Source organism: Eschrichtius robustus, chromosome 2, assembly GCF_028021215.1.
Source record: "Eschrichtius robustus isolate mEscRob2 chromosome 2, mEscRob2.pri, whole genome shotgun sequence".
In the NCBI taxonomy this organism is placed as follows: Eukaryota; Metazoa; Chordata; class Mammalia; order Artiodactyla; family Eschrichtiidae; genus Eschrichtius; species Eschrichtius robustus.
The window spans coordinates 29,238,822-29,265,351 of NC_090825.1; the positions used below are offsets into that span (position 1 = coordinate 29,238,822).

The following is a 26,530-nucleotide window of genomic DNA, read 5'->3' on the forward strand; positions in this document are numbered from 1 at the left end:
CTTCCTTCCCATTAAGTGTCCCCACCTGCCTGTGCCGCTGACCCAAGTGCCCCTACTCCACAGTGGTAGAATGTGCACCATGGTCTGCCTTCCCATCCATCCTACTCTCCTCCAAAGAGAAAATGGTACTTGTCAGGGTTAGCATTTCCTCTGCTTCCCTCAAGTATCTGCTGCTTTTCGGGAGCGTGACATGAATCTTGTGTCGGCCCTGGATACTTTTATTTCGCTCCATTTGCAGTGAATCTATCAGAAATGCCTCATAATATCTGCTCTAGCCTCCAAGTTGTTGCAATCTCCCCCTGGAGTTTACAGACCCTTGTTTTAGTTGGGCTTATAAAGAGAGAGCCAGAGATCTGTGCTCAGGTTGCTATCTTGCCTAGTTATCCATAAAGAGATGTCATTATGTGAATGAAATGATGAGACTTAAGGTTAGAAGGATCACTATAACTTTTTTAGAGGATAGATTCTGGAGAGGGATTGGGGGGAAGGCAAGGTAAGGAGGGGCTGATGTTGTCCACTATGGGGTGTCAATGGGCAGTGTCAATGGGTACCGAATGGAGTAGACAGTGATTTAAAACCATACATAGGAGGCAAAATAGACTACTTCTTCAAGAATTGTATTAGGGTGACAAGAGGAATGGACTTAGGATGACCTTAACATTTTAGGTCACCGAGTCATAGGTTTATAGTGTCATCAGTGGAGATGGGAAAATACTGGGGGAGGACCAGGTCTAAGGGGGAGTTAGTGAGTTTAGTTTAGGACTTGTTGAATTTAAGTACTTCATAAGCATTTAAGTGGAGACTTTCAGACCGTGAACTCTATATGGCTCCCAACTGGTAGTGTGATCATTTGGCCAGCATCTTAGCTTGTTCTTGGGATTCATTCCAGCGCAACTAACTCTACCTTCCCAGAACCTTTTCTGGATTATTTCCTTGGAACTGGCATTTGAACACCAGACAGCCCCCCATCTCTTAACTAAAAGACCCTTGAATACTTAGCTTCCACGTCTTTCCTGCCATGCCCCATTCCTCCAGGAGAGCCACTTGGGCATCTTTGGAGAATTAAAGCAATGGTATGCACCAGAGTAAGCTCCTAGCTCCAACTCATGGGAAAGGCAGAGGTCTTGGCAATCAAACTGAGCATGTTTTGGATTGTGTATCTATAAGTCTTACCCAAATATGATTAAATATACTGAAAAGAGAAATGTGACTTCTCTTATTTTCTATTTTATTCATTGCAGATGTAGACTATTTCATCGATGTTAAGGGTTAAACAGACATCTGTAGGCTGCCCTAAGCACTTAACCGTAACATATTTTTCTATGGGAAAATGTGTCCCAAATTGTAATGAAACTTTGGGAAAAAGTATATTTCTAAAACATGAACTACTTGTACAATGGAACAAAATAAGAATATTTTCCACTCAACTTTTGGTTGCAGGTCTTAATACACTTGATGGTTCTTCATACTGAAGCTTCATATACATAGCATTGACTCAGCCATTCAACAGTAATTTCTTTTCTTTTCCTTTTTAATCATAATGTGTTGTCATCTAAGCAATAACCAAGGCATATCTGACCAACCCAGTTCTTCATCAGGGTCAGAATGACCAGCTCTCATCTCAACAACCAAATTGCCTTGCCATGTAGACACAGACAAATATAGAATATATTCCAAATTCAATATAGAATTCACTTGGAATAATAAATTAAGGCTTTACTTTTAAAAAATATGGCTGTGACTATGCTTTATGTATCCCAAACCACCCCCAAAACGTGGTAGGCAGTTTGGTCTGGGCTCAGATGTATGCCTTTTGCTGGTCTTACCTGGCTTCTCTCAGATGTCTTTGGTCGGCTGGTGGGTTGGCTGAGGCTGGCTGACCTGGAAGAGTTTCATTAGTTCCAGCTGAGAAGGCTGGTGTCTCTTTTTCTATGGTTTCTCATTTTCTAGCTGAGCAGAAACTGTAGTGACAGTGGCAAGGGTTGCAAGAGAATTAAGAAAGTCAGACCGCAAGTGTTTTGTTTTGTTTTATTTTTGCTAATGTCCCATTGGTGAGTTCAAGTCAGAGGTCACCCCATACCCCATATTTAAGGAGTGAAGAAATAGATTCTACTTTTTGATGGGGATATCTGCAGGATAGCATTGGAGGCTGTGGATGAAGAAAACTGAAGAATCTGTGGCCATTTTTACATTCTGCCTCACCTCCACTATTGGACCTCAAAAGAAACAAATGATTAACATTAAAGCTTCTCGAATGTTGTAGCTAGATGAGACATGTTTCAAAGTTGTTCATGATTTTATTCTTATCTGATATATTAATAACAGAAAAAATTTCATATTTATTTTCAGTTGAATTTTATTTAATCTACACTTTTATATAATCCCCAAGTTCAAGTTTTGGTATTTTCCACAGAGTGTTATTGTTATTTGTATCTTGATTCTGAACATATATATAGTACTTCTCCCACAATCTGAAACAGTGTCACTAGTGATGCCAGATTTTCTTCCTGAACAATTCGATTGTTGAGTGTTAAATGGACAACCCCAATGTTTAGTTAGATGTTCTCCTAAGTCTTCTCCCTGGAGAACTTTAATTACCGCCTCCTTCCACATGGTGTCTCTGTTTAGACAGAGTGAGAGAGCTTGAAGATGCCTTGGAGATCATCTTCTACCCAAACCCTTCATTTCCCCTGTCAAGAAATAGGCCCGGAAAATCCAAGTTACTTGCCCAAGACTGCAAGCCAGTTAACAGTACAGCTGGGGCTGCACTGGGAAGGGCCTCTGATTCCCAGTTTGATGCTTCTTCCACTGTTCTCTGGTTCCCCTTCGGTTCTCTTAAAATAGCCAAGGGAGCCAAGAGAGTGCATCTAGTTTCTCTCTCAGGTTACAACCACTCAGATTTTCTAAGATAAACTGTAGGTCATTTCCCCTGAGCCTCTTCTCCAATCTGCCCAATCTATCATGTAGGAATTGAGATGGCCCCCCTGGGAACTAAGCAGATCTGCCGTCCTCAGCCAGACAATGTCTGCATTTATTTTTACAACTAGTATTTATGTTAAGAGTGCATATAGCACGATTCCAAGTTTCTGAAAACATGCTTATAAATGGAGAATTACACCCTTTGTTTATAAAACCTTGAAAAAACTTACCTAATCTGTTTTTGATCCGATTTTAAAGGAAGTAATAATTCATTTAGAAAAAGGAGTTGCAAAACCATGTGTTTCCGGATACCAAAATTATACAACTGTCAGTGGAAATTTTCATTTTTATAACTGGATTTTTGCCATGTTCACATTTAAATCAAATAGCAGAATATCAATTCTGCAGGTGAATACTATGCCTTTTACACATGGTTTACGTGTAGGCTTCTCAGCCCAGTGGGAAATGTGGACATCACCTTGACAAATGATTGGCTCTCGCAATGGTGTTTCCAGGAGGCTTATCGGGAGGAGCAGCTCATCAACCGGCTGATGCGACAGTCCCAGCAGGAGCGCAGGATCGCCGTGCAGCTCATGCACGTTCGGCACGAAAAGGAAGTTTTACGGCAAAACAGAATTTTCAGAGAAAAACAATATGAGGAAAGACGGCTTAAAGACTTCCAGGATGCTCTCGATCGAGAAGCGGTAAACAATATATCCCTTAAAAACCCTCCTAAGGTTACTTTTGATCCTTCCTACCAAGTCAAGGTAAACAAGGCTGCGTTTAGATGCCAATCATTTAATGAGTTGATTTTTTGTATGATCTCTCTATTATCTCCCCTTTTTTATCTTTGTACAACTGCACTGACGGCACACATGGCATCTACATACTATACTCTCTCCCTTTAGTCTTGATTCTACAAATATTTAATGCTCACCCTCAGTCCTTATGTCCACATCTCTCTGGTCATTTCTGTTGTCTGCAGCTCTCCAGTAGATTCCTCAAGAACAGCTCATGGGAACAATATTCCCTGAGCGCTTGCATATTGATAACAGTATGTGCCTTTTATACTCGTCAGTTTTGCTGTATATAAAATCCTTAGTTCACATTTTCTTTCCTTGAATATCTTAAATACATTATTCCATTTTCTTCAGGTATAAAGTGTGCTGTCAAAAAAAAATGAATGATAATCTAAATTTTGTTTCCTTGAGTCATTACTCTTGTTTTCTAGACGCATAAAGGACTTTCTTTTTCTTTAAAGTCCACTAAGTTCACTGGAGTGTTATTGGTGTTCATTATTCTAAGTGAATACTATTTTCAGGCAGTGAGAGCACTTTCAAGCTGCCTCCTTTTTATAGGACACCATTAGTCTTTAATAAGCAATTCCTTGCTTTCTGGTAAAACAAGATTTCCCAGGCCCATACTGTACTATTCCTTCCTCAGAACTAGAACAAACCATTTTTCTAGGGCACCCTGGTTCGTTGTAGTTGAGAATGGTTACAGAAGCCAAGATTTGGGTGCCAGGTGTGCTCTTGGTCACCATGGTATCATTGTGTCTAGGCCCTTTATAACTCTGAAAATCAAATTATCTAATCTTTTAGTTATTTGAGATATTAACATTTTCCTTATCTTTGTATGTACAGTTCTAATAACCAAAATAGATTTATTTTATCAAGCGATTTATATGAATCACTTCTTGTCTTTTTCCTCTTGGGGTGGTTTCAGATTTATTCAGTCTGTTAAGCCAGATTTGATTGAAGAAATATAAAGCTCATGTGAGTGGCATTTTAGATAGCCTGTCTTTACTGCCATAAAATATTCATAAAACCAGGCTGAGCAGAAGAGAAAACCTTACAGAAAATAGGAAGGCAATGCTTTATTTATCAGCATCATGGTTTCCACTGTGATATTCCATGAAAGTGAAACACATTTTTTGCCAAAAGTATGCAATTTTGAGAAATGTCATTTGGAAAGTACAGTATTCTCCAGAGTCAGGAAAATGGTGCTTTTGCCTTTGTAGAACAGACATAGCCAAAACGTTAGGAGTAGAGCGGGGAGCCATACCCCATGAATTTGACCTGCATGCTCTCAAGTGTCTTTAATAGCCGAATTATCTGGATAATTGTCTCATCTCTCTTTTTTGACAAGAGTAAACTTGAATGGATTGAGTGGCATTTGCTTACATTAGAAATAAGTGCCTGTTTGCTAAATATGTTTGCTTCACAAGCCCAGTTAATTCAGTGCAAAATAGTAAAGCGCCGGTCTCAGAGCAGGACTGGTCTCACTGTGATGAGAAGCGGGACCTGTTCTTTCCTTACCTGGGCTTGGACTCACTTCAGAGGATCGGGACACTCGGTCTGCTAGAGCCTCAGAGGCCAGAATTGTGAGGCTCTGAAGCCCCTGAAAAAACATTACACAATTACCTTTCCCAAAGCTGAGGCATCTGCTTGCCAGGCACCCCTCCCTCTGAGATGGCCTGATTTCGCAGTTTGAATGCATCACATCCTCCAGAAGGAGTGGTTCCTGAGTACTTAGGCTGCTTCCTAAGTAAGGAGGGAGGAGGAGAGGGAGAAAGGGAAAGAGGACTTCATGTTTTTCACCATCAGGAGTTTCTGTTTGTTTGGTTTGGTTTTTAGGTTAAATCTGCTGATCTCTTTTTTGAAGGCAAATGGGCATCTATTCTATATTAATTGAAACGGTTGCTGATTTCAAATTTCAGTGCCACCTACTATTATTCACAGTAATTCACTGCAATAGCATTTAACGCTTGTGAGCATTCACTCTGAGTCCAGCATTGAGCTACGTTCATTACACGCATTATAATTCTCACAGCACCATTTGGCAGTGGATACTGTTCTTGTGTACATTTCATCCGTCAGGAAGCTGAAACTCAGGAAGCTCAGAGTGGCACAGCTTGGCGGTGTGGCCCTAGCACAGCGGTTCTCAGAGGCTAAAGTCCAGGCTCATCACCGCTGAGAGTTACTAGCTTGCACGCACTTCTTTTTCCTTTTCCTTCTCTCTTTATTTGGGGCTACAAGCCACTTTGCTGTAATGGGACTGGAAACTGTGGTGGGTTTAGCATGGGGGATGGGGAGAGGGTAGAAATAGCAGACTCCATGGCTAAAAAGAAGGAAGAAAGGCCTGGAAGGAGAGAGGGAGCAGGGAGGGAGGGCGAGAACACTGGGAGAAAGGTGCTCCATTCCTGCAGGGGGTGTTCCTGGGCTCCCGTCAAGGTTTTGGTTCCGTGGCATCTTAAATATTTCCACATGCTTTCCAGGCACTCAGTAGTAAACCAGCCTCACCACCCATTTCACTGGCTCGCTTCGTAAATTCTCATCTGGCTGCTTCTACTCTCTCAGATTCCTCTTCCCTCTGAACTCTTCACACTTCACGAAGCATGCCGTAAGGCTCTGTACTTAAACTGGATGCTTTCTCCGTGAAAACAGGGCCTACAAAACAATACAACAATAACAAATTCTGGTGTCATTCCTGAATGTGCCGAACGTACAGAATCGACCTCAGAGGTCACCCAGACCAACTTCTCTCCCAACAAAAATAAAGCAAACTAACAAAATAAAGCAACAACAACAAACCAAACGAAGCTTCCATTTGGTTCAGTGGACAGTAGCAGCCCATTGTCACGCATTTAGTTACTTGTGAATAGTATCATAGGTATTTGCTCTGACAGTTAATTTCTGTTCATGCCAAGTCTTTTGACCATCCCCGCTTCACAGAGAGGAAGTGGAGACATAGGGAAGCTCCAGTTCGGCCAAGGTCCCGCAGCTAGTACTTGACACCTGTACAAACTGAGGCTTGAATTCGAGCACAGCTCCGCCAGACCCATGTTTACCGCCATCGTACACTTGTTGGGTTAAGTTTCAGGAGGCAGCTCTTGTTTCTGGAGCACGTTAGCACAGGATAGAATTTCTCAAGGAGCTGGTATAACTGTTTGAAAAGCAACACTTGGTCATGCCAAGTTTGACCTTTGTACTTAGTGTGAAGAGTGGGTTCCCTAAACAAAATAATAGTGCAAAGCAGACAGAGGGTAATGCCAAACTATTTAAGTATTTTCTTACTTTCTGCAGAAATACATGTCTCTATGAATGAATTTTATCTATTTATTAAGGCTGTAACAGCAGAAGGTTTTGTTGTCTAAACACATTTAACATTTGTTGGCAAATGTGTTACATTCTCAAGCCAGTATAATCAGGGAATTTCCAAAATATTTTCTAAGTATAAATCAGTATCCTAGAAGTCTCCCACTAAAAGACATAGGGCATTGGCCAGAGCAGATGTGTCAGGTTAAGGCTCCTGAGATGGGTACAAAGGAGCCAGCTATGCTTGGCAGCCAGCTATGCTTGCCTGTTTCTCTGTGATCCCCAACTCTATTTGCAGTCCATGAACTCAGGACTTCTTTTTAAACACTTCAGATCCAATTTATCATTAATCCACATAGCACACTTTTCCCCGTACTGGGTTTTGCTGATAACATAAGCTAAGGGTGGGATATTTCTGATATTGTCTTTGCCATCACACTAAGTACTTAATGTATCAAGGAGAAAGTGCTCTCTCATGATTTCTTTCTTCCTGATATAAAAGGAAGTTTCATTCTATTTAGAGATTTTTTTTTGGCTGTTGAAATGATGACGTTATTTCTACTTGAATCATTGCCCAATTACAGTGACTTGAAAATATGTCTTTGCTTCTTAGGCTTTGGCCAGACAAGCCAAGATTGATTTTGAAGAACATGCCCTCAGAGTTAAGGAAATTCATGAGCAGATTGCCGTGGAAAGGGTTCAAGCTCATTACAAAAAGCATTATTCAATATGTGCAGAAATTTTGGATCAAATCCTTGATTTGTCCACTAAAGTGGCGGACTATCGAATGTTGACAAATAAGTAAGTGTTGTTTTTTACTACAATAGTTAATACAATAGAGACACCACAGCAAACGAGAAAAGGGTAAGATTGTGATGTAGGCACTAAGTTGATAAGTAAAGAGAGATAACAATGTTTTGTGAAATGAAGACTAAGACGTGGGGTCCAGGATACCTTGATTACAGACTTAATTCACCCAATGACTAGCCTGATTTAAGGTGTATTTATGTCTTTTAACATTTAAACTTTGTGTCTAACTTCTCTATAATTGACAAAGACAGCTGTGATAATTTATTTGAAACACTAGGAACTTCCTAGAAGATAGGAATTACTTAAAGATTATTTTACTAATCATTAAATCAATTTTCATTACACCTTCTTTCTAAAAGGAATCAACCTATTTGTAAGGAAACATTTAACAATACAAAAAAGATTAAGAATATGCCAAAATAAGAACAAAGGATGGGAGTTCCCTTGTGGCCTAGTGGTTAGGGTTCCAGGCTTTCACTGCCGTGGCCTGGGTTCAATCCCTGACTGGGGAACTGAGATCCTGCAAGCTGCATGGTGCGACCAAAAAAAAAAGAAGAAAAAGATAATTCAAATAAAGTAGAAAGTTAAAAACAAGGAATACACGAAAACACAGTTATATCGGTACTAGTAGATTCGCCAGATACTGCAACTGAGCTGCAAATTTTATCTGAGCTTCCAGGTGGCCAAAGCAAAAAGGGCAACACAGTTTGTCCTATGATTTCTGTTTTCCATTCTAGTTCTTTACAAAATACAAAACTTTTCTTGGTCCTCAGTTTAGACTAATGATTTTCTCACGTGGCCCCACCTAAGGTATAATGAGTAGTGTAGTAGGTCTGGTGGAGAATGACCTCAGCATTCTGGCATCTGGCTTCAGAGACCTATCTCTTGTGATGTCCTTTCCTGGAAGCTGAAGGGAATGACGTCACAACAGATCTCAGTGAAAGCATCTCTGCAAGGACAAGGATAAGTCACTCCACTTAAAGTTTTGACCTCTAATGTTACCCAGACTGAGATCTTCTTGAGAACCCACAGTGAAAAGAATGAAAGCCACGTGATATTCAGGGTCAAATAGAAGATGGGTAAACCATCCCATCACCCCTGGACTTGATAGGAGCTTTCTCCACAGCTCTCACCCCAACAGCTATATTTCTGATGCACTGCCATATAAAAACTACTAAATGAAATAACATAATGATGAGGACAGTTTGAAGATAAAGCTATAAGGGTACAAGATTGAGAAAAGAAAATAAATAAGACTAAAAATTAAAATGAATTCAAGAGTAAATGTTTAAAAATACTTTTCAGATTAATATAAATTCAGAAGTTCAGAAATTATAAGAATAAAACTGTGAGGAAGGTAATCTATAAAAAGGTTAAAAAGGAAAGGTGATACAATGCATTATAATGGTAAAAAAAAATAGGTTAAATTACAGAAGATAAATATAGTGGATTTAAATATAAAAACATAACACAAGATAATTCAGAGGGAAAAAAAGTACAGATTGATTTCCCTAAACAAATAAAGACTCATAATTCCAAATTAAAACGTAAATGCAAATCGCATTCCGCTCTGGGAAAATGGAGTAGAATGCGTTTTTCCCTATTCTTCCCACTAAGTACAATGAAAAGCCCTGAACATTGTGTGTGAAACAAACAAGAAGACTCTGAAGATGGACAGAAAAAGTGAGACTGGCTGGGGACCTCAGGACACGGTGGTGAGCCTCCTGGGTTCTCCTTGTCCTCACACATCCCAGATTGGAACTGAATATTCTGGCAACAGACATGCCAATGGTGTAGACAAAAATAGCCCCAACAGAAGCCTGCTGTTTCCAGTCAAAGAACCAGTTAAGGAGCAACCTAGCAAGATGGAAAACTTTTAGACAATAACCACTCTTCCCCAAATACCACACACACACACACAAAAATGTAGCCCCATTCCCACCCGTGCCAGCAAAGGCCAAGTAGAGAGCCTGTCTTCCACCCTCACAAGGCTGCAACGAGGGACCTCTGGGACACCACGAGGGTGGTGTCCCAGAGGCCAAGTAGGGAGCATGGACTTCCACCCCCACCTGGCAGTACTGGCCACTCCTCCCCTCCCTACTGGGGCGGTGTTAGAGGAGCCTAGGGAGGGTCAGGATTTTCACCATCGCCCAGTGGTCACAAGGCCACCCGCACTGCAGTGGAGACCATGTGGAGGGCCAGAACTGCTACCTTCTCCTACAGTAACAAGGATGCCCTCCCCTCAGGTTGTGAGGAAGGCCACGTGAGGACTTCTGTCCACACCTGCCAGTAACACGATGGCCCCTTCTCTTTCCCTTGCCTGAGCAACGTCAGAAAAAAACAGCTAGAACAGAAGGTTCATGCAAGATTCAGAGTCTTGCAACATAATCCGCAAATGTGCAGACTTCAGTAACAACTCATGCATCATACCAAGAACCAGGAAGAGCTCAAACTGAATGTAAAAACTGAGTATATAAAATTAAAGTTCTAGAGGTATTGGTATCGTAAACTTTTAAGGGAGCTTTTATTAATACTTTGAAATTTTAAGTGTCTAAAAGGCAATATATAGATGCTTATATATGGGTTGAATCATGTCCCCCCAGAAAGATATGTTAAAGTTCTAATCCCCCATACCTCAGAGTGTAACCTTATTTGGAAATAGTCACTACTGATAGATTAGTTAAGATAAGGTCATACTCGTGTAGGATGGGACCTTAATTAAATATGACTGGTGTCCTTATAAGAAGTAGAGAGGAGACACACAGGGAGGACACCATGTGACAGCGACGGCAGAGGGTCATGCAGCTGCCAGTCAGAGAATGCCAGAGATCCCCATGACACCAGCCTGGGAGAGCCTGGAAAGAAGACTGTGGGAGAAGGATTCCTCAAATCCCAGTTCCGTGAATGCTTCTGTTGGGAGAGGTCGTGGAGATAGTCCCAGTAGCACTGGCTGGGGGCCAGCATGAAAGGAATCAGATGGTAACCAGCTGTCCTAGAAGTATTATTTCTGTGTCAAATAGGTGACCTAAAAATCCCCTTACAGAGCACAACTCATTAGTAAGTTGAGGACCTCCTGTGTGTATTGAGTTTAACTAATATAATATTTCACAGACTCATATATAGTCTGCCTTTTATTACTCTATAAATCCTGCTTCGTGAAAATTAATATTGAGAATATATTGGTTATATGAAACCATTTTTATTTTAATGAAAAAATACAAAAAATGTTAAAGTTCCAGAGGTATTGATACCGTAAACTTTGAAGGGGTCTTTTACTTTGAAATTGTAAGTGTCTTTTACTTGCAGCTGAACACAATGATTACACGTATATGTTAAGATCTTTTTAGTCTACACTACTAACAATCGAGATAAACTCACATTATTCTATGTACTTCCCTAAACAAGATGTTATCAATATATATTTCTTTCTAAAGCACAGGGGTATTCTTGGTATCAGCCTACTTACATGAACTGACTTTTGTTAAGACTGCTCCTTAATAAAATAATTGATATTCAGATAATAGAATATTAATTCAGTAATTGCATCATGAAGTTTTGGACAATATATAAGTTGTTAATCATTTACTTCACCAGAGGAGCCAATGCCATTTCAATAATTCTGATGTTAGAATTTTTCTATGTGGGACTTCCCTGGTGGCGCAGTGGTTAAGAATCTGACTGCCAGTGCAGGGCATACGGGTTCGAACCCTGGTCCGGGAAGATCCCACATGCCGCGGAGCAACTAAGCCCGTGCGGCACAACTACTGAGCCTGCGCTCTAGAGCCCTTGCTCCGCAACAAGAGAAAATGCTATAGTGAGAAGCCCACGCACCACAACGAAGAGTAGCCCCCGCTCACGGCAACTAGAGAAAGCCCATGTGCAGCAACGAGGACCCAGACCCAACGCAGCCAAAAATAAACAAATAAACAAATAAATTAAAAAACCCGGAAAAAAACAAATAGGGCTTTATTTTTAAAAAAAGAATTTTTCTATGCCTAAGCTATTAATTTCTAAACTTCATATCTCTATAATCTTTAACAAATATAAATATTTCATTAATGGAGAACAATGATTATATTTGAAGTTCACATTTAATTGAAATACTCTTTATTATTGTGGAGAAACATACCTAACATAAAATTTAGCATTTTAAGTGGTTTTCAACCATTTATGAGTTCACTGGCATTAGGTACAGTCACACTGCTGTGCAACCATCCCACCATCCACCTCCAGAACTTTTCCATCATCCCAAACTGAAGTGCTGTACCCATTAAATACAATACTAACTCCCCATTCCCCATCCCTCCAGCCCTGCTAACCTCTGTTCTACTTTCTGTCTCTATGAGTTTGTCTGTTTTAGGGTCCTCATGTAAGTGGAATCATACAATATTTGTCCTTTTGTGTCTGGCTTATTTCATTTCGTATAATGTCTTCAAGGTTTATCCATGTTGTAGCATGTATCAGAATGAAATACAACTTTTTAAGTTGCAATTTCAAGCTTTAGTCCCACTATTTTTAGAGAAATGCATCTGAATCATGTCAGGCTGTTTAATTCCTTTGCACATTTTGTTCCTCTTGGAACTACTTTCCCATCGCTCTGTCCTGATTACCAAGTCATTCATCTGACTTAAATAGAAAAAGTACTGAAAAATAATTGCACGGGTTACCAAACGTGCAATGACAATAAGACTACCATAACATTAGATTTTTTTTCTGTTACAAGTTATTTGAAAATATGTAAACCAACTGTCATCTTAAAGAGGCCTTGGAAAGTATTCAGTCTGTTCATTTTGCATAGGAGGACACGGATACTGGAACATTTAACTGATTTCCAAAGCTTGCACAGCCATTTAGTATCACAGCCGGAAATCAAAGAACCTAAGTTTTGTGATAGTCGTCAGTATTTTTAGATATATTGTGCTTTCAGTGCACAATCAAAGAAAATTTGAAGAACCAATGGCTTTAGGTAACATTTATTCATTCAAACCTACTAAGTTTCAGCCATTTTACTGGCTATTAGAAATGTCATAGTAAGAGGAACCTCTGGCCTCAAATAGCAGATCCTGGTGAATGAACATGGTAATAGAAAGACTAAGATTTAAGATGTGTATTTAACTAACCATTGATTCCTCTCGACCTTTTTTTCTTCTTTTTTGCTGTAGCCTGATTCCATATAAGTTGATGCATGATTGGAAGGAACTGTTTTTTAATGGAAAGCCCATATATGAGCAAGCGTCTCTTAAGCATCTGCCAGCTAAGCTCTCTGCAGAACAGCTTACAGAACTGGAGAAAAGGGACTTGCTAGATAACAATGATTACGAAGAATATAAGGTACCTACTGATGTGGAATAATTAAAGAGAATGCAACATAATAAATAGTGTTGCTTTAGCATTAATTTTGTGATATTATTTCTTTTCATCTCTACTAATAAAACTGGGCATTTTGTGTTTGCATTTTCCCTTGGTTTAATTTGTATTTATAGCACTAACTTTTAAATACCTAACCTATTCATAATCTATTATCTGTTACCTCCAGTAATACTAGAGGGTGGTCTGAAAAAAAATTACACATAATACAATAGGTAGATTTCAGAATTTTAAAGTTTTTAATTGTTCATTAGCAATTTTCTTTGTGTGAGCTGTCTACCTTTGCTTCAAAACCCCTGGTTAAATGTATTTTTCTAGTAATTTATCTAAATAGCATATTGTTTTTGGAGGAAAATGGAAGAAGAGGAGGTCTGAGTTTTCCAAGTAGCATAGATGCAAACAAAGTTTTATTCAATGAGTTTTTAAAAGGTATGGGGTGCCAACTGTGCTTCTTAGAAGAGCTGCTGAAAAACCTTTGGGGTAAACATGCCAAGGTCCCATTATTGGCACTGCCAACTGCTAACTGTGAGACCTTAGGTGGCCAGTCCCTTAAGTGCTAAGAGCCTCGGTTTCACAATATATGAAATGGGAATAATAATATGACTACCTTATTTTGTTGTTGTGAAACTTATTTAAGATAATATGTGTTAAACACTTAACCAAGTGCACTGAGTGTTGGATGCAAATAATATGTACCAGTTTCTTTCCTCACCACCCTGCCCTCCCTACCCCACTTCATCTCACCTTTAGTGGGAAAGATGTGAACTGAATGGCTATAGGATAGAAGTTCTGGGTAGATCATCAGCAATGGGGCGAAGAATGAGGCTTTTAATTATTAGAAATATTATTGAATGAGTTTCAGAAGAGTAGTAAATTCAACATGAAAAAAAGAAAAGATGGGACTTCCCTGGCGGCGCAGTGGTTAAGAATCTGCCTGCCAATACAGGGGACATGGGTTCGAGCCCTGGTCTGGGAAGATCCCACATGCCACGGAGCAACCAAGCCCGTGCGCCACAACTACTGAGCCTGCGCTCTAGAGTCCACAAGCCACAACTACTGAGCCCGCGTGCCACAACTACTGAAGCCCACGTGCCTAGAGCCCATGCTCCGCAGCAAGAGAAGCCACCACAATGAGGAGCCCACGCACCGCAATGAAGAGTAGCCCCTGCTCACCGCAACTAGAGAAAACCCACGCGCAGCAACGAAGACCCAATGCAGACAAAGATAAATAAATAAATTTAAAAAAAAAAAGAAAAGATGATGCGACCCAATCATCCGCTGGTATTTAGCAAATACTCAATGTTTGTTGAAAGGATTCACAAATAAAATGAATGAATGACAATGAACAGGGCAAAGTGTAAAATAGCACTAATATGTAACTATTGAAGAAGACAAGCTTATTTTAAAAGAAGGAAAGAAAATGAGATTATGAGAAACTAAACGTACACCATATTTTAATTGGATGAATCTATATTTGGATCACTAAAATAATTATTATTTATTAAGGATTGGCCAGAACCTTACGGGATATATGTGCATATTTATTTTGCATGGTTGTAGAATATTCTAGATCTAGTATGTCAACCTAAAGTTCAACGCTACATAATAAAATGCTTTGACAGTGTCAAACTATGTGAACGTATTTCTTTCCATTGTAAATTCAAGTCATTTTACTTGACAGATTTTGCTGATTCATGAAATATTTATTTCTGAGTTATTTCTTAACCAGCTCTACCTTGTTGCTTTCATAAATCAGGAGACCTGGTAGTCTGCAACTTAGCAAAGATTTGTCTTTTTAACTATTTTCTTGTTTGGGAAATTGTTACCACAGGAACATGCTTGTCTCACCCACATCCTGAAGCAGCCGGTACGTTTCTTTTGCAAGAAATTATAAACATTTTTTAGGAGTACGTGGACGTCTGGTAATACAGTTTATTTTGTTTATGGCCTTTGCTGTTGCCCTAGAAGTGAATATTACCTTAGGATTTCTGATATGTGTTTATATGCTGTGTTCATTTTGACTACATGATGAAAAATATACCACATACAAGTGTTAGCATATACTGTAAACTATCCTATTATCATTCCCTATTATTATAGCTTTTGTCTCTTCAGATACTTGTTAAATGTTTTGCATTTAAGTAAAAAATAAATGTTTCAACTTGGAAAATACATTATCTGGCTTAAATAGTCTTTCACAACAGGCAGAGGATCAACACATCTGGCTTAATAAACATGGAACAGTTTTAGCAAAGTGCTAACTTTGCTTAGGATTTTTAATCCGTCAATCAAACACATAGCTTAGAAATTGATCTTCAGAAAGTTTACATTCTTAGCATACTTTATTAATGCCTATACCCACCATCAGTGTAGAACTGATGCTTCCTGGTTTTGAGATCATACTTTTAAAGCTCTGTTAGAGTAAGCTATCATGTTTAAAATTTTTAAATATCACACCTAGAAACTGGCATAAAAACACAATTTTGCTCATGTCCATGTCATATATAGCTGCCAAAAACTTGACATTATTTCCCAATCATCATACTCTCTTTATAGACTGGCTACATGTGAGAGAGCTGTAGCCCAGGAATGGTGTGGCCAAAACTATCATTTATCTCTTCTAAGAAGGAGGCAGAAGCAGCATCATGGAGCAGCCAAACCCTACTGGGATTCCCAGCCAACCGCCATAGGATAACAAGGAGTTGTTCAATAGAGAGTGGGGAGGAGCCCCGAAATGCTATGGACCGCCGGCAGCAGGCTAAGCCAGGAGCCCAGCTGCTCCAGTTCAGCTGACAGCACACCCCTCACATAGCAGCCACTGGTTCTCAGTTATGCAGTGGACTCCTCCTGGTAAACCCCAGACTCCCCCAAATGCAAATCCTTTCCATGATTCTTCCTGGCAAATGACTCACAATTCCATAGCATTTTATTTTAACATAAGTTGCTTATTAGCAGTTATCTACTGAATGAATTTGAGTTATTAAAATGGGGTGTTCATAAACTAAAATTAGCTCATGGCCACGGTTTCCTGCTGATGCAGATTTTTCTAAGAAGTCCATGCCACGAAGCACTTGGCAATTTGCAGGGCTCTACTGCGCATGCTCACGAACAAGTTGTAGTTGGAATTCCTACAATTTGGAGGAAGGATGTTTTGTGTCCAGTACATCATTCGTGTTGTCTGAAGCTGGTCATAGTTTTTAATTGCTGTTATTTTTGTTTTTAATGAAAATTACTACTGAAGTTAATGATCACTTGAGTTTGCTGTGGTTGTTGGGCTAACCCTACAGTGTGTGTCGAAATGCACGTTTTTATCAGCCGCACTTTTGGCTTATGATTTTCCCTTAACTAGACTTTAAGATGTAATTGTATAGGTTATGGTTTAACATTCATACTCTTGTCACTACAGCAGATGTATACCTACCCATCCCCAAATTTACTTATAGAATGACATTTATTATCACGAGGTCTTTTTCCACTGGGGAATAGGAATGTGGGACTAAATGTACCATTGGGTAGTTTGTCTTCCTATGTAAGTCTCATCTGACTTGTTTGACCTAAAGGCACTATCCAGATACTATCTTCTTCTTACTCTCCAATCCCAGCCTTTGGCGTTGATCCAGTGGCTTTTTAGATTTGACATCTGACAGTGGACTCTCCAGCCTAGCTCTTGCCTTGCTCCCTGGCTTCCCAATGAATGACCCAAATTTTCATAGTTTAGTATTTAATCAGTTCCCTGTGGGCAGAATATCAGTTTGAAGCCTGTATCACTCAAGCGATGTCACTGGATAACTGACCCAAGCACAGTGATAGATTTTAGTAGATGAGTCTTAACGTCATGTGAATAGATCATCTTATTTTTTTTGTGGCTGTTATCGTTGTTGTTTTTGTTGTGTGTGTGTGTGTTTAAAGATACCCATTGTATTGGCTCAAGCTGCCATAAGAAAATACTGTAGACTGGGTGGCTTCAACAACAGGAATTTATTTCTCACAGTTCTAGGAAATCCAAGATCAAGGTCCCAGCTGATTTGGTTCCCCAGTGAGGACTCTCTACCTGAATTGCAAACGGCCACCTTCCTGTCATGTCCTCACATAGAGGAGAAAGAAAGAGAACTTTGATCTCTCTTCTTCTTCTTAAAAGGACACTAATCCTGTCATGGGGCCTCCACCCTCATAACCTCATCTAAACCTAACTACCTCCCAAAGGCCCCACCTCCAAATACCATCACAGTGGGGGTTAGGGCCTCAATAAATGAATTTTGGAGAGACACAATTCAGTCTATGACATACGTGCTTATTCAGGACACTTATAAAATGTCGCAAAGTGCAAACTTACTAGTCAAGCAAGGAACCCCTAATTTCAAATGAAATTTTTTTTTCATGGCCTCTTTTGTGCCCTGCTAAGAAGTCTTAATGACTTACTTTTTGACTGTGAATTTATGATGGTTATATCTTTTATTTTCAGATATGCAGGAATATATGTGACTGTTAAGTAGGTAGAGTAAGCACTTGCTTACATGAAGGGAGTTGAGATTTTCCGTCAGGTCATTCTGCTTTAGAACTCCTGCCTGCCATTGTACCTGGTGGTCCACATTATTATGTGGGCTAAAGACATGGATGGAGACGTCAGATGCATCTGCTAAAATACAAACATTTTTCAAGATAGGTAACAAAACCATTATCAGCCTCCAAAATAGGAGCTAAGAAAGAAGTTTGGTACTGAAAGGAATGTTCCCAGGTTCGTCCTATGTATTCACTGCTGTAATTTTCCTCTCCCTTTGCTTACATTTTGACTCAGGCTCTCACTAAATTTCTCCTCTAATGGTAAGGCTTTCTCAGGTTAGACCTCATTGTGTGTCTGTGTCTTGGTGGAATCACCATTATGCCCTACAATACTGATTAATGGTTATCAAGCATAGTGATACTAACTCACAAAACAAAATGTCACTATATTAGTCTTCAAAGGGAGCTATAGTTGCCCTAGGCCCAAGGGTGTCTTCTAACTGTTGTGGGCCAAGGACTTCAGATGGCTGGAGTAGGCTTGGCAGAGGTCTGGGGCTGTGTCTATCGGGTATGCGTCTTGTGTAATAGAAGGGAAGCCTGGGTCATGGGAAGGGTATTTGGCTTCAAATTACTAGAACTGAAGACAAGCTGAGTTCATTAGTAAACCATGGTAGGAATAGTTGAATTAAGGTGTCAGGTTCAAGGCGTTAGACCAGAATTGAGAAATGGTTTGCAGAGTTAAAGAACTGGCACCCAGATAGAAGTGGAATGGAAAGAGGAGTGAGAAGGACATAGCCAACGAGAAGATCCCTGGGTGACTGATATGAATGAGACTAGAGTAAACGTTCACCACTCATTTTTGTTTGCTCTAGATCACATAGAATAGGGAGAATCTAATTCTCTCCCAGGCTCCCTCTCATCTGGGACCAGTCAAGACAGAGAGTGGTCAAGTCTTCCCTGGGTTTCCTGCCACTGATTTTCTGGTTCATCCTTTACCTACTTGGACAACAGTGGAAGCCAGCTTCTATGCCTCAAGTCCAGCTTCTCTTCAATCAATTGCTCAGACTTCCCATCTAGTATTTTAGAGTTAGCTCTGGGGATCTGAACACTAAAGCTATGTCTTGGCAGATAAATATGGCAAGAATACATTGGGGTTGGTAACCACAAGAAACTTGAATGGATCCAAGAAAGTCTTTGAATTTTGGTATTGGGCAGATGTGTTGGACTGAGAACCAGAGAAACTCCCATCCAGAAGACCCCGTACCCTACCACTCCTGTCCAGTACCCAGAGTCTGTCAGCCGTATTCTTTAGTACATTGGTCCTGGAGTAGTCTTTCATATATTGGTCAATGCCATTTCTAAGCTGTTTTGGGGTGCTCTACACCTCTTTGAGGTATCAACCTTAGCAGTGAAACAAAGAAAATAGAGAGAGTGACAGTGGTCATTATTATGAGAGAGGGTATTCTGTGTGGAAAAATTGTGTGAATTTTGCAGTGACAAGATAGTTAGACCAAGTCATAGTGTCTCCATGCTTTGTGACATTTAAGAAATTTTAACCAAGCCTATCTGACTGTCCTTGGCTGGGCAGTGGCAACAGATAGGTGAATTTGGATGTAGAAATCTCTGGAAAAGTTCTTTCTGTGGTCCGCAAGACCACAGAAATTAGTAAAAAAGTGATCTTGAGGAAGACTACCACCTCCCTGATGATGAACAGAGCGTAGTTTGAGCATCTAAGGAATGAGCTTACTGTTTTCATAAGGATGGCCACTACCACCAGAATTGTTTATGGCACAAGGAGAGATGTGATATAAAGTCCAGTGTGATGCTGTCCCAAGGGCACTAGGGCATCAGGAGAAATTGCAGTAGCCTTAGTCTTAATTTGTTTTAGACCCAGGCAATTCTGCTTTGAAAAGCACTGGGCTAGCTGCACAGCTGCTGCAGCTCCCAGTGTGCCATGATCAATGCCTTGGAGGGCCATGTGGCTTTCCAGGACAGAGAATGGAACCAGGAGTAGGAGCCTGTCATTTGGGGGCAAGTAAGCTACTCTTCCACATGACCTCAGTGGGTCTCTTTGCACGTGTCAAATCAGAGTGATAAGCAGAAGCCCCTGCCCACTGTTTGCATCTGATTTGTCCTTTAATTACAGCAGCACTGAAATGTAAGTTTTCAGGACAGAGGATCTCTCAGAGTGGCTTAGTCTCAGTTACCCCTGGTAATCAAGCCTGTAAGACAAAGTATCAGCCCAGTGATTCTAGCTGCCTGACTTACAAGTAATCAGTAGCCCAGAGTTTTGGAAGAAGAAGCCTGCCATTGCTCACAACTGCTGAGCTTTCTGAACTTCTGGACTTGTTAGAAGCTAAAGTTATTGGATTGCATAGGGAGGTGCCAGGCTCCCTCACGTGTGGGCCTGTAGGCTTTGACAGTGATCTTTGTCACATTCTAGCTAACTGACCATGGCCAATTTTAATTTCCCTCCAAAAATAACCACAAGGTAGATGGAGTCTGTTGTCCTGGGTCTTCTTTTGTGACAGACTAGAATTAAATATGTCTGTTTCCATAGTATTAGATCAGGGCAGACTGGGGAAGGCCACTGCTGGGACAGAAGTGAGCAAGCTGCTGAATGAAAGCCATTATTGGACTAGGACCGTTCTTCAGATTTCCTGATGAGCCAGAGTTAACCATGGGATCAACCTATAGAAAGGCATTGGCTACTCACAATGCTGCTTCTAGCCCAAACAGTCTTCAGCTGAGCATAGCAGGTGAAGTAGTGATAACATCTGCCTTTCCCTCGTTACCATGGGCGACGCTTGCACTTCCTGGCCATAGATAAGATGTGGTCCACACTCAGCACTCTAGTGCAGAGGCATGCCTCCTCTCTGCAGATGCGCCTACCATGCCAACGTCAGTGAGAACTGTACATCACCATGCCCCTGCCTTCTCTGGAAGCTGAAGGCCAAATTGTCTGGCAGGAAGGTGTGGCCAGGCAGCTGACCATACTCTGACCTGACTGGAGGTCAGGTGACTTGGAAAGGCTGCCAAACTCACTCAGCAGGGCCAGCTCATCTTTTCAGGTTGTTCTGAGGGCTTCTTGGAACTGCGTCCCGATAGAGAGCCCATTCCATGACAATTCTTGGATAAGAGGTCAGGATTGAGTTGCACATCAGCTAACTCTCCGTCCTCCCTTCCTCCTTGTCAGATGCAGTAGAGGGCAGCCTCCATCTTTCCATCAATCTTGCCAATCTTTGATAGGAGCCTGCCTATCAAACAGGTCCCACACAGTGGTCAAGAAGCCCTGTAGGGCTGCCAGGGTACATGAGCTGAACTCCCCATCAGGCAAGATATCCAACCATCCTTTCTTCTCCTGAGAACCATGGATAATTGTGAGGAATTTTAACAGCTGAATTACAAATTTAAGCAGTTCCTCCAGATCCTCTCAGGGTTTTTGTGTGGTTGGAGGAGAAAGAGCCTGGGAAGAGAAGGCAAAGAACAGAGGCTCCAAAAGCTGCGAAGTTTTACCTCAGTACTTCTCTGTGAAGTTTGGTTTTTTCCTGAGTGCCAAATTCCCCAAGCACAGTAACTGGAATATAGCCACTAGACTTTCCATGTTGCCATAAAATAGGTGTGCTTCTATATCTGATTCCTTCTGGTAGGAGACAGGACAGACCCCAACAGAATGTCAACCATGAGAGCTAGTGCCAGGGGTTGGGTTCTTAGAGCTGGAACCAAGGTGGTCAAGATAAATTACCTGAAGTAGCCAGAAACGGGAAGAGGCAGAGATGGGATCAAGCCAAGTCCTTTGAGCAAGTCAATGATCAAAGCTGAGACTGGGTAAGAAACAGACTAGAAAGTGGAAATGAAGCCAGCAGGTTGGAAGCTAGGCAGTACTGGAACAGGCCAGGACTCAGACGAAAGGCTTGGAAGTTAAGTAAGGAGGCCCTGGGCAATTGCCACAAACAGAGCTGGAATTTCTGCAACTTATTTTTTATTATCTGCCTGTCATGTGGTACACCTTTGGGTCAACGTAGTTTAGGAGACCCAAGACAAATATCCAGTTGGGAATATGAAAGTAACCAGGTCATAACAGCTTGCCATAGAGCAGACCTTACCTATCCATGCACTCAGCCTGCTCCTTACCCCCTCTGGACCCTGTTAAAATCTCTGGCAGAACTTCTTACAAGTCCCAACTTATAAATTATTTATAATTTAGTACATTTTAACTGAGATGTTTTCTGCTGCCATAAAAAAGGATGGCTTGATTTAATAGAGAAGCTCTTTCAAAATCATACTACAAGCTGTTACTTCTAGAAATGCTTCCAGGGTTAGCTAATTTCATACATAGTGTGTGGATTCTTGCTAACTTCCGTCTGTGAGGATGACACTTTCTGATCTTGTTCCTAGGTTTTAGGTTGGTTTGTGCCTATCTTACTTAGGAGAACTAAGTCATCTTTGTATTTAATCAAAATTAATAAAATGCAATATCCATGCATTCACTCATTTATTCAGTTCACATATATTGAGCCTATACAGCTAATTGAGTCATTCATTCAGTCAGTCAGTCAATAAATATTGAACACCTATTATGTTCCAGCACTGTTCTGGGAACTAGGGATATAAAGTTGATTAAGGTAGAGATCCTTCCCTCTCGGTGCTCTCAATTTAGTTGGGATGAGAGAAAAACCATTCCAGAGCATGATATTAAGTATGGATAAACACGGAGGTTATGGGGGGCCCATTAGAAGGGATGAGTTTCAACTGAATTGTGAAATATGAGTAGATGTCAGTTGGTTTAAAGGTATTAACTCAAAACTGACCTAATCCTATGAACTGTGAGCTTATACATGTACTCTCTCCCTGTCTTTGTATTTTCCCCATGATTTCATTTAATTTCAAGCATGTAGACAAAACTAAGCTCAGGAAGTATTTGGGGTGTCCTAACTAAGAGTCACCTGCCTCATCAGAATTTTTCAGTAACTGCTAAAGATATCACCTTGAGTATGTCCAAAAAACTTTAAAGAGAAATATGTAGATTTTCCAGTGAATTTAAATATTATAAATGGACAATTGGGCAAATGTACCTGGTTAAGACATCATCACCTGCCCAAGGTGTTTGGTCTTGAGTTAACAAATCCCCTCATCTCCCACTCACGAAAACTTTCCCTTTGGATACAGTTTAGCTATTAGTTGGTCTGTTTTCCAACAGGCCTGAAAATTTTATTTCATTTTGAGTAATAAAAATAATTGATAATAGTTTTTAAAGATTTACATTATGAAAAAATTTTAAAAACAGGAATTGTACAAAGAACTATTTTCTAAGATACTATAAAATAAGCAAGCTAAACTAAGATCTAAATCACACAAAATAAGATCTAAAAATATAAGCTGGATCTTTAATTATTACCAATTATGAGCAATTTCACTGAGAATTGTATTATTATGTTAAGAATGTATTTGATAAGTAAATATCTACTCTGTACCTCTCTGGTTTGAGTCATCGTTAGTATAAAGTTAAGCATTTACTCCTCCTATTTACAGATATCTAAGAGATGAATCCAAGGTGGTGCTTAAAAGACATGAAATCAGAACTGAGGATTCCTGATGTCTTGTCAAATAAAAGATCCTTTATCTTTTATTTTTCAAACAATGGATTGAGACTAGATTATGAAATTAAGTTATGGATCACAACCATTATTTATTTAAAAAATGAAAACACAACAAAATAAGAGAAATACAATGCAATGCAATATAATAGAAAATAAAGCACATTACCAGGTAGTAAGGATGAGCATTTCATAAAACTTTTTCTTTTCTGTTCTATATATACCTGTACACAAATACTAGGTAACAATGCAAAAATGTATTTTTTATGGAAGGACCTTGTTAAAAAAAAATGTCTTAGAAGATGCAGTACAAGTGGAAATTGTGCAACAAGAGAAGCTGGGCAGGTTGAGGTACCCTCACAGGGGTTCAGACCAATAAATAATGGAGACACTGGGTGAAGTGGTTGACCCAGAAGCCTTGGATGGCTAGAGAGAAGTCCATCATGATGAATATAAGTATAATGTCCCCTGGAACTTGAGGATTGGCGATAGCTACAACAACCCCTGAGGCTGCTGCTACTACAAGCCTTGGTTGTATTTCAGGTATCACGAAGGGTCATCTCTTCCTCACTGCCCGCAGAGTGGTATGCCAAGAGAAAGCCAGCCATGGGAAAAGCAGAATTAAGGTATTAAGGTCTTGGTAAGCTGTACTCTAAAAGGGGCATAGCCTTGATTTGTGGAGTTGCTACCTGTGTTGTTTCTTGAAGTCGGTTTACCTGAAGCTTTCACCCTAAGTCCTTTGGCCATTGCGTCAATATAATCTGTCTCTTGTTGGGTTTTATCATCTATAAGTAAGAAGATTGCATTTCAGGAAAGCTCAAGGAAACTAGCAGGTGTCAAAAACAGTGTGTTTTATCCCCTAGGAGGTTCTTTCTCCGTCTTAGGAGAAAAGGCATTTGTCCTGTTTTTCCAAATGCGTCAGTAATTGAATTGTGAAACACTTGGAGCCTACCAAGCTGGGAATATCTGGGGTACTTCAGGTCATGCAGATGTTGATAAATTCTAGCAATCTATGAGGACAAACACTGGATCATGTGTACTTTCAAATTAGTACCACCATTCTCCAAAAGCCACATTTGAATATCACTGCTAAATATCACTGGCATAGCCCAATGTTTTTTATTGAATGTTGTGCTAGTGACACTCAGACTTTATGGACTAGTGAATATCTCCCAAGGCCCAGATTCTGTTTCTGTAAGTTGGTCAAAGTGAACCACATCTCCCCCTCTTTAAAGGGGAGATCAGAAAGCTGTATTTCCAATTTGAATCTATAGAAGTGGCAAGAAATGAGAATGAGATGCATTTGCTTTGGTCCAGGGATAATCATGTGCAGGGAAACAATCAGAATCTGTTGCGAAAACCACGCAGCTCCACCAGCATCATTATCCAACCACTTGGGCAATGTTTCAGGCAAGGAGGAATCTAGTGGACTGAACACATGGACAATCTTAGGCTTGCCCTTGAAGTGTGCACTTCAGCCCACATTCAAAGCACATTGGTTCCGAGCTGATGCTGTCTGTAAATACTCATGATGCTTTTAGCCATGATTACTAACAAGAGGACCAAGGATGCTGACACATTAGGCCACAGGAAACAAAAAGGATTTGACAGGGTGGAAGTAACCAGAGTGGGAAGTCTGGGTAACCATGTGGTACCTACAACAGAATACAGGGAAGCATGTGAGTGTATTGGATCCAGCTTGGAAAACAGTGTTAGGTCCATGTAGTCTGAGAAGATGGGAAGAATAGGTGGATACCATGGTCTCAAGGCAGGATTCAGTTTCCAGAAAATTCAGTGTAGGTAAATTAATAAAAACAGTACTGGTGAACAGGTTGTGACCAAAGGCAGAGGCTGTTTACTCTTTGTTGTATTTCATGATCTCTGTGTGTAGGCAGACAAGAATTCACAAAGACAGGTGGACTCTAGGTGATGGTGGATCTTATACCTTCTCAAAAATGCATACAGATGATATTTATGCAGGTACAATAACAATATTAATATTAAAATAAAGAGATAATAATTATTTGTTATATGTTCATGACAGTTTATAGTAATCAAGGGCAAGTATCATGGAGCACATCTACACAGAAAAAGTGTCTTGGTAAACTAATAGTTTGTACCAGGTGATACTTACCTGGTGTTGCCCACTCTGGGCATTGAAGTCTTGAAACTAATAGTCAGATGTCAATTTATAATAATACCTGAAGGAATAAGAATTATATACTTTATTTTATAATTTTATGTAATTTTATCATATAATTAATGTAATTATATATAAAAAAACATATAAAATAAGGATCGGGTAAAAATTTCTGTTCCTGTTCACTAATGAACTAGTAAAATCTCTTTAGCTCATTGTCGTTAAACTGGTCATCTTTATTCTGGTCTAATTTCCTTCTTTTTTCAGTTCTCCTGACTTCCTTTTCCCTCATCATGTTCTTGTTCCAACCTGACATGTTTCCCTTTACTTATCCTTTATCTTTAGTCTTATTAGGAATTTCACAACTGTATCTTTAAGGTGATGCTGTAAAATGTGTTCTACCAAATCCTCGATTTGTCCATCTCCAATGGTCAGGCTTCAGTCCTTTCCCTGACCTCAGCATTCAGTTCTCTTCACAGTCAACATTCTATCCCATTGTGTTTGGACACATTCTACAACTAATCAGTGATAGAATAGGGCTTTCTTCTGACCCCTTTGTGAGGAAGTGCGCCTTTCTGATTGTGGCACAAGCTGGACGTGGTTTCCCTTTGGGCAGAAATGTGACTGCTGTCACCCCTCCTTTAGGGCACTACTATGTGCCTGCAGCAGCAGCCTGAGAACTTCTAGTTAAGCATTTAAAGTCAGTGGTCACATAGGCTACTTACACAAGCCTTTCACTCAATCTTTGCAACAACCCTGTGAGATAGATACTATTATCATACAAAGATGAGGGAATTGACAAGGGTGCAAAACAAGTAAGTAGGAGAACTATTATGGGAACCCAGGTCATCTGATTTAAGTCCTAGACTGTTTCCTTCAGAATGAATTAAATGACTGCATAGCACAAAAATCATTAGAACATTCAAACTTTCCACTTAAACTTGACCTTGGACTTATAGCCTTTTTAATTTTAAAATAGCACAGTTTCTCTGGTTTCCATTTTTTATTTGGTTATTTTCTGATTGTCACATTACATAGAATAATTATCACTTGTCTAGTTAGAAGTATAAATGATTCCAATGAATGAAAGCAGAAACAAG

At 40.0% G+C, this 26,530-nt stretch overlaps 1 protein-coding gene across 1 annotated transcript in view; it reads left to right on the forward strand.

The window, feature by feature from the left end:
• SPEF2 (sperm flagellar 2) overlaps positions 1 to 26,530 on the forward strand; it is a 174,551-nt gene that overhangs the window by 31,622 nt on the left and 116,399 nt on the right. The window contains 3 exon segments of the mRNA XM_068535229.1: positions 3,435 to 3,623; positions 7,630 to 7,817; positions 12,989 to 13,157. Coding sequence (XP_068391330.1) covers positions 3,435 to 3,623; positions 7,630 to 7,817; positions 12,989 to 13,157 — 546 coding nt within the window.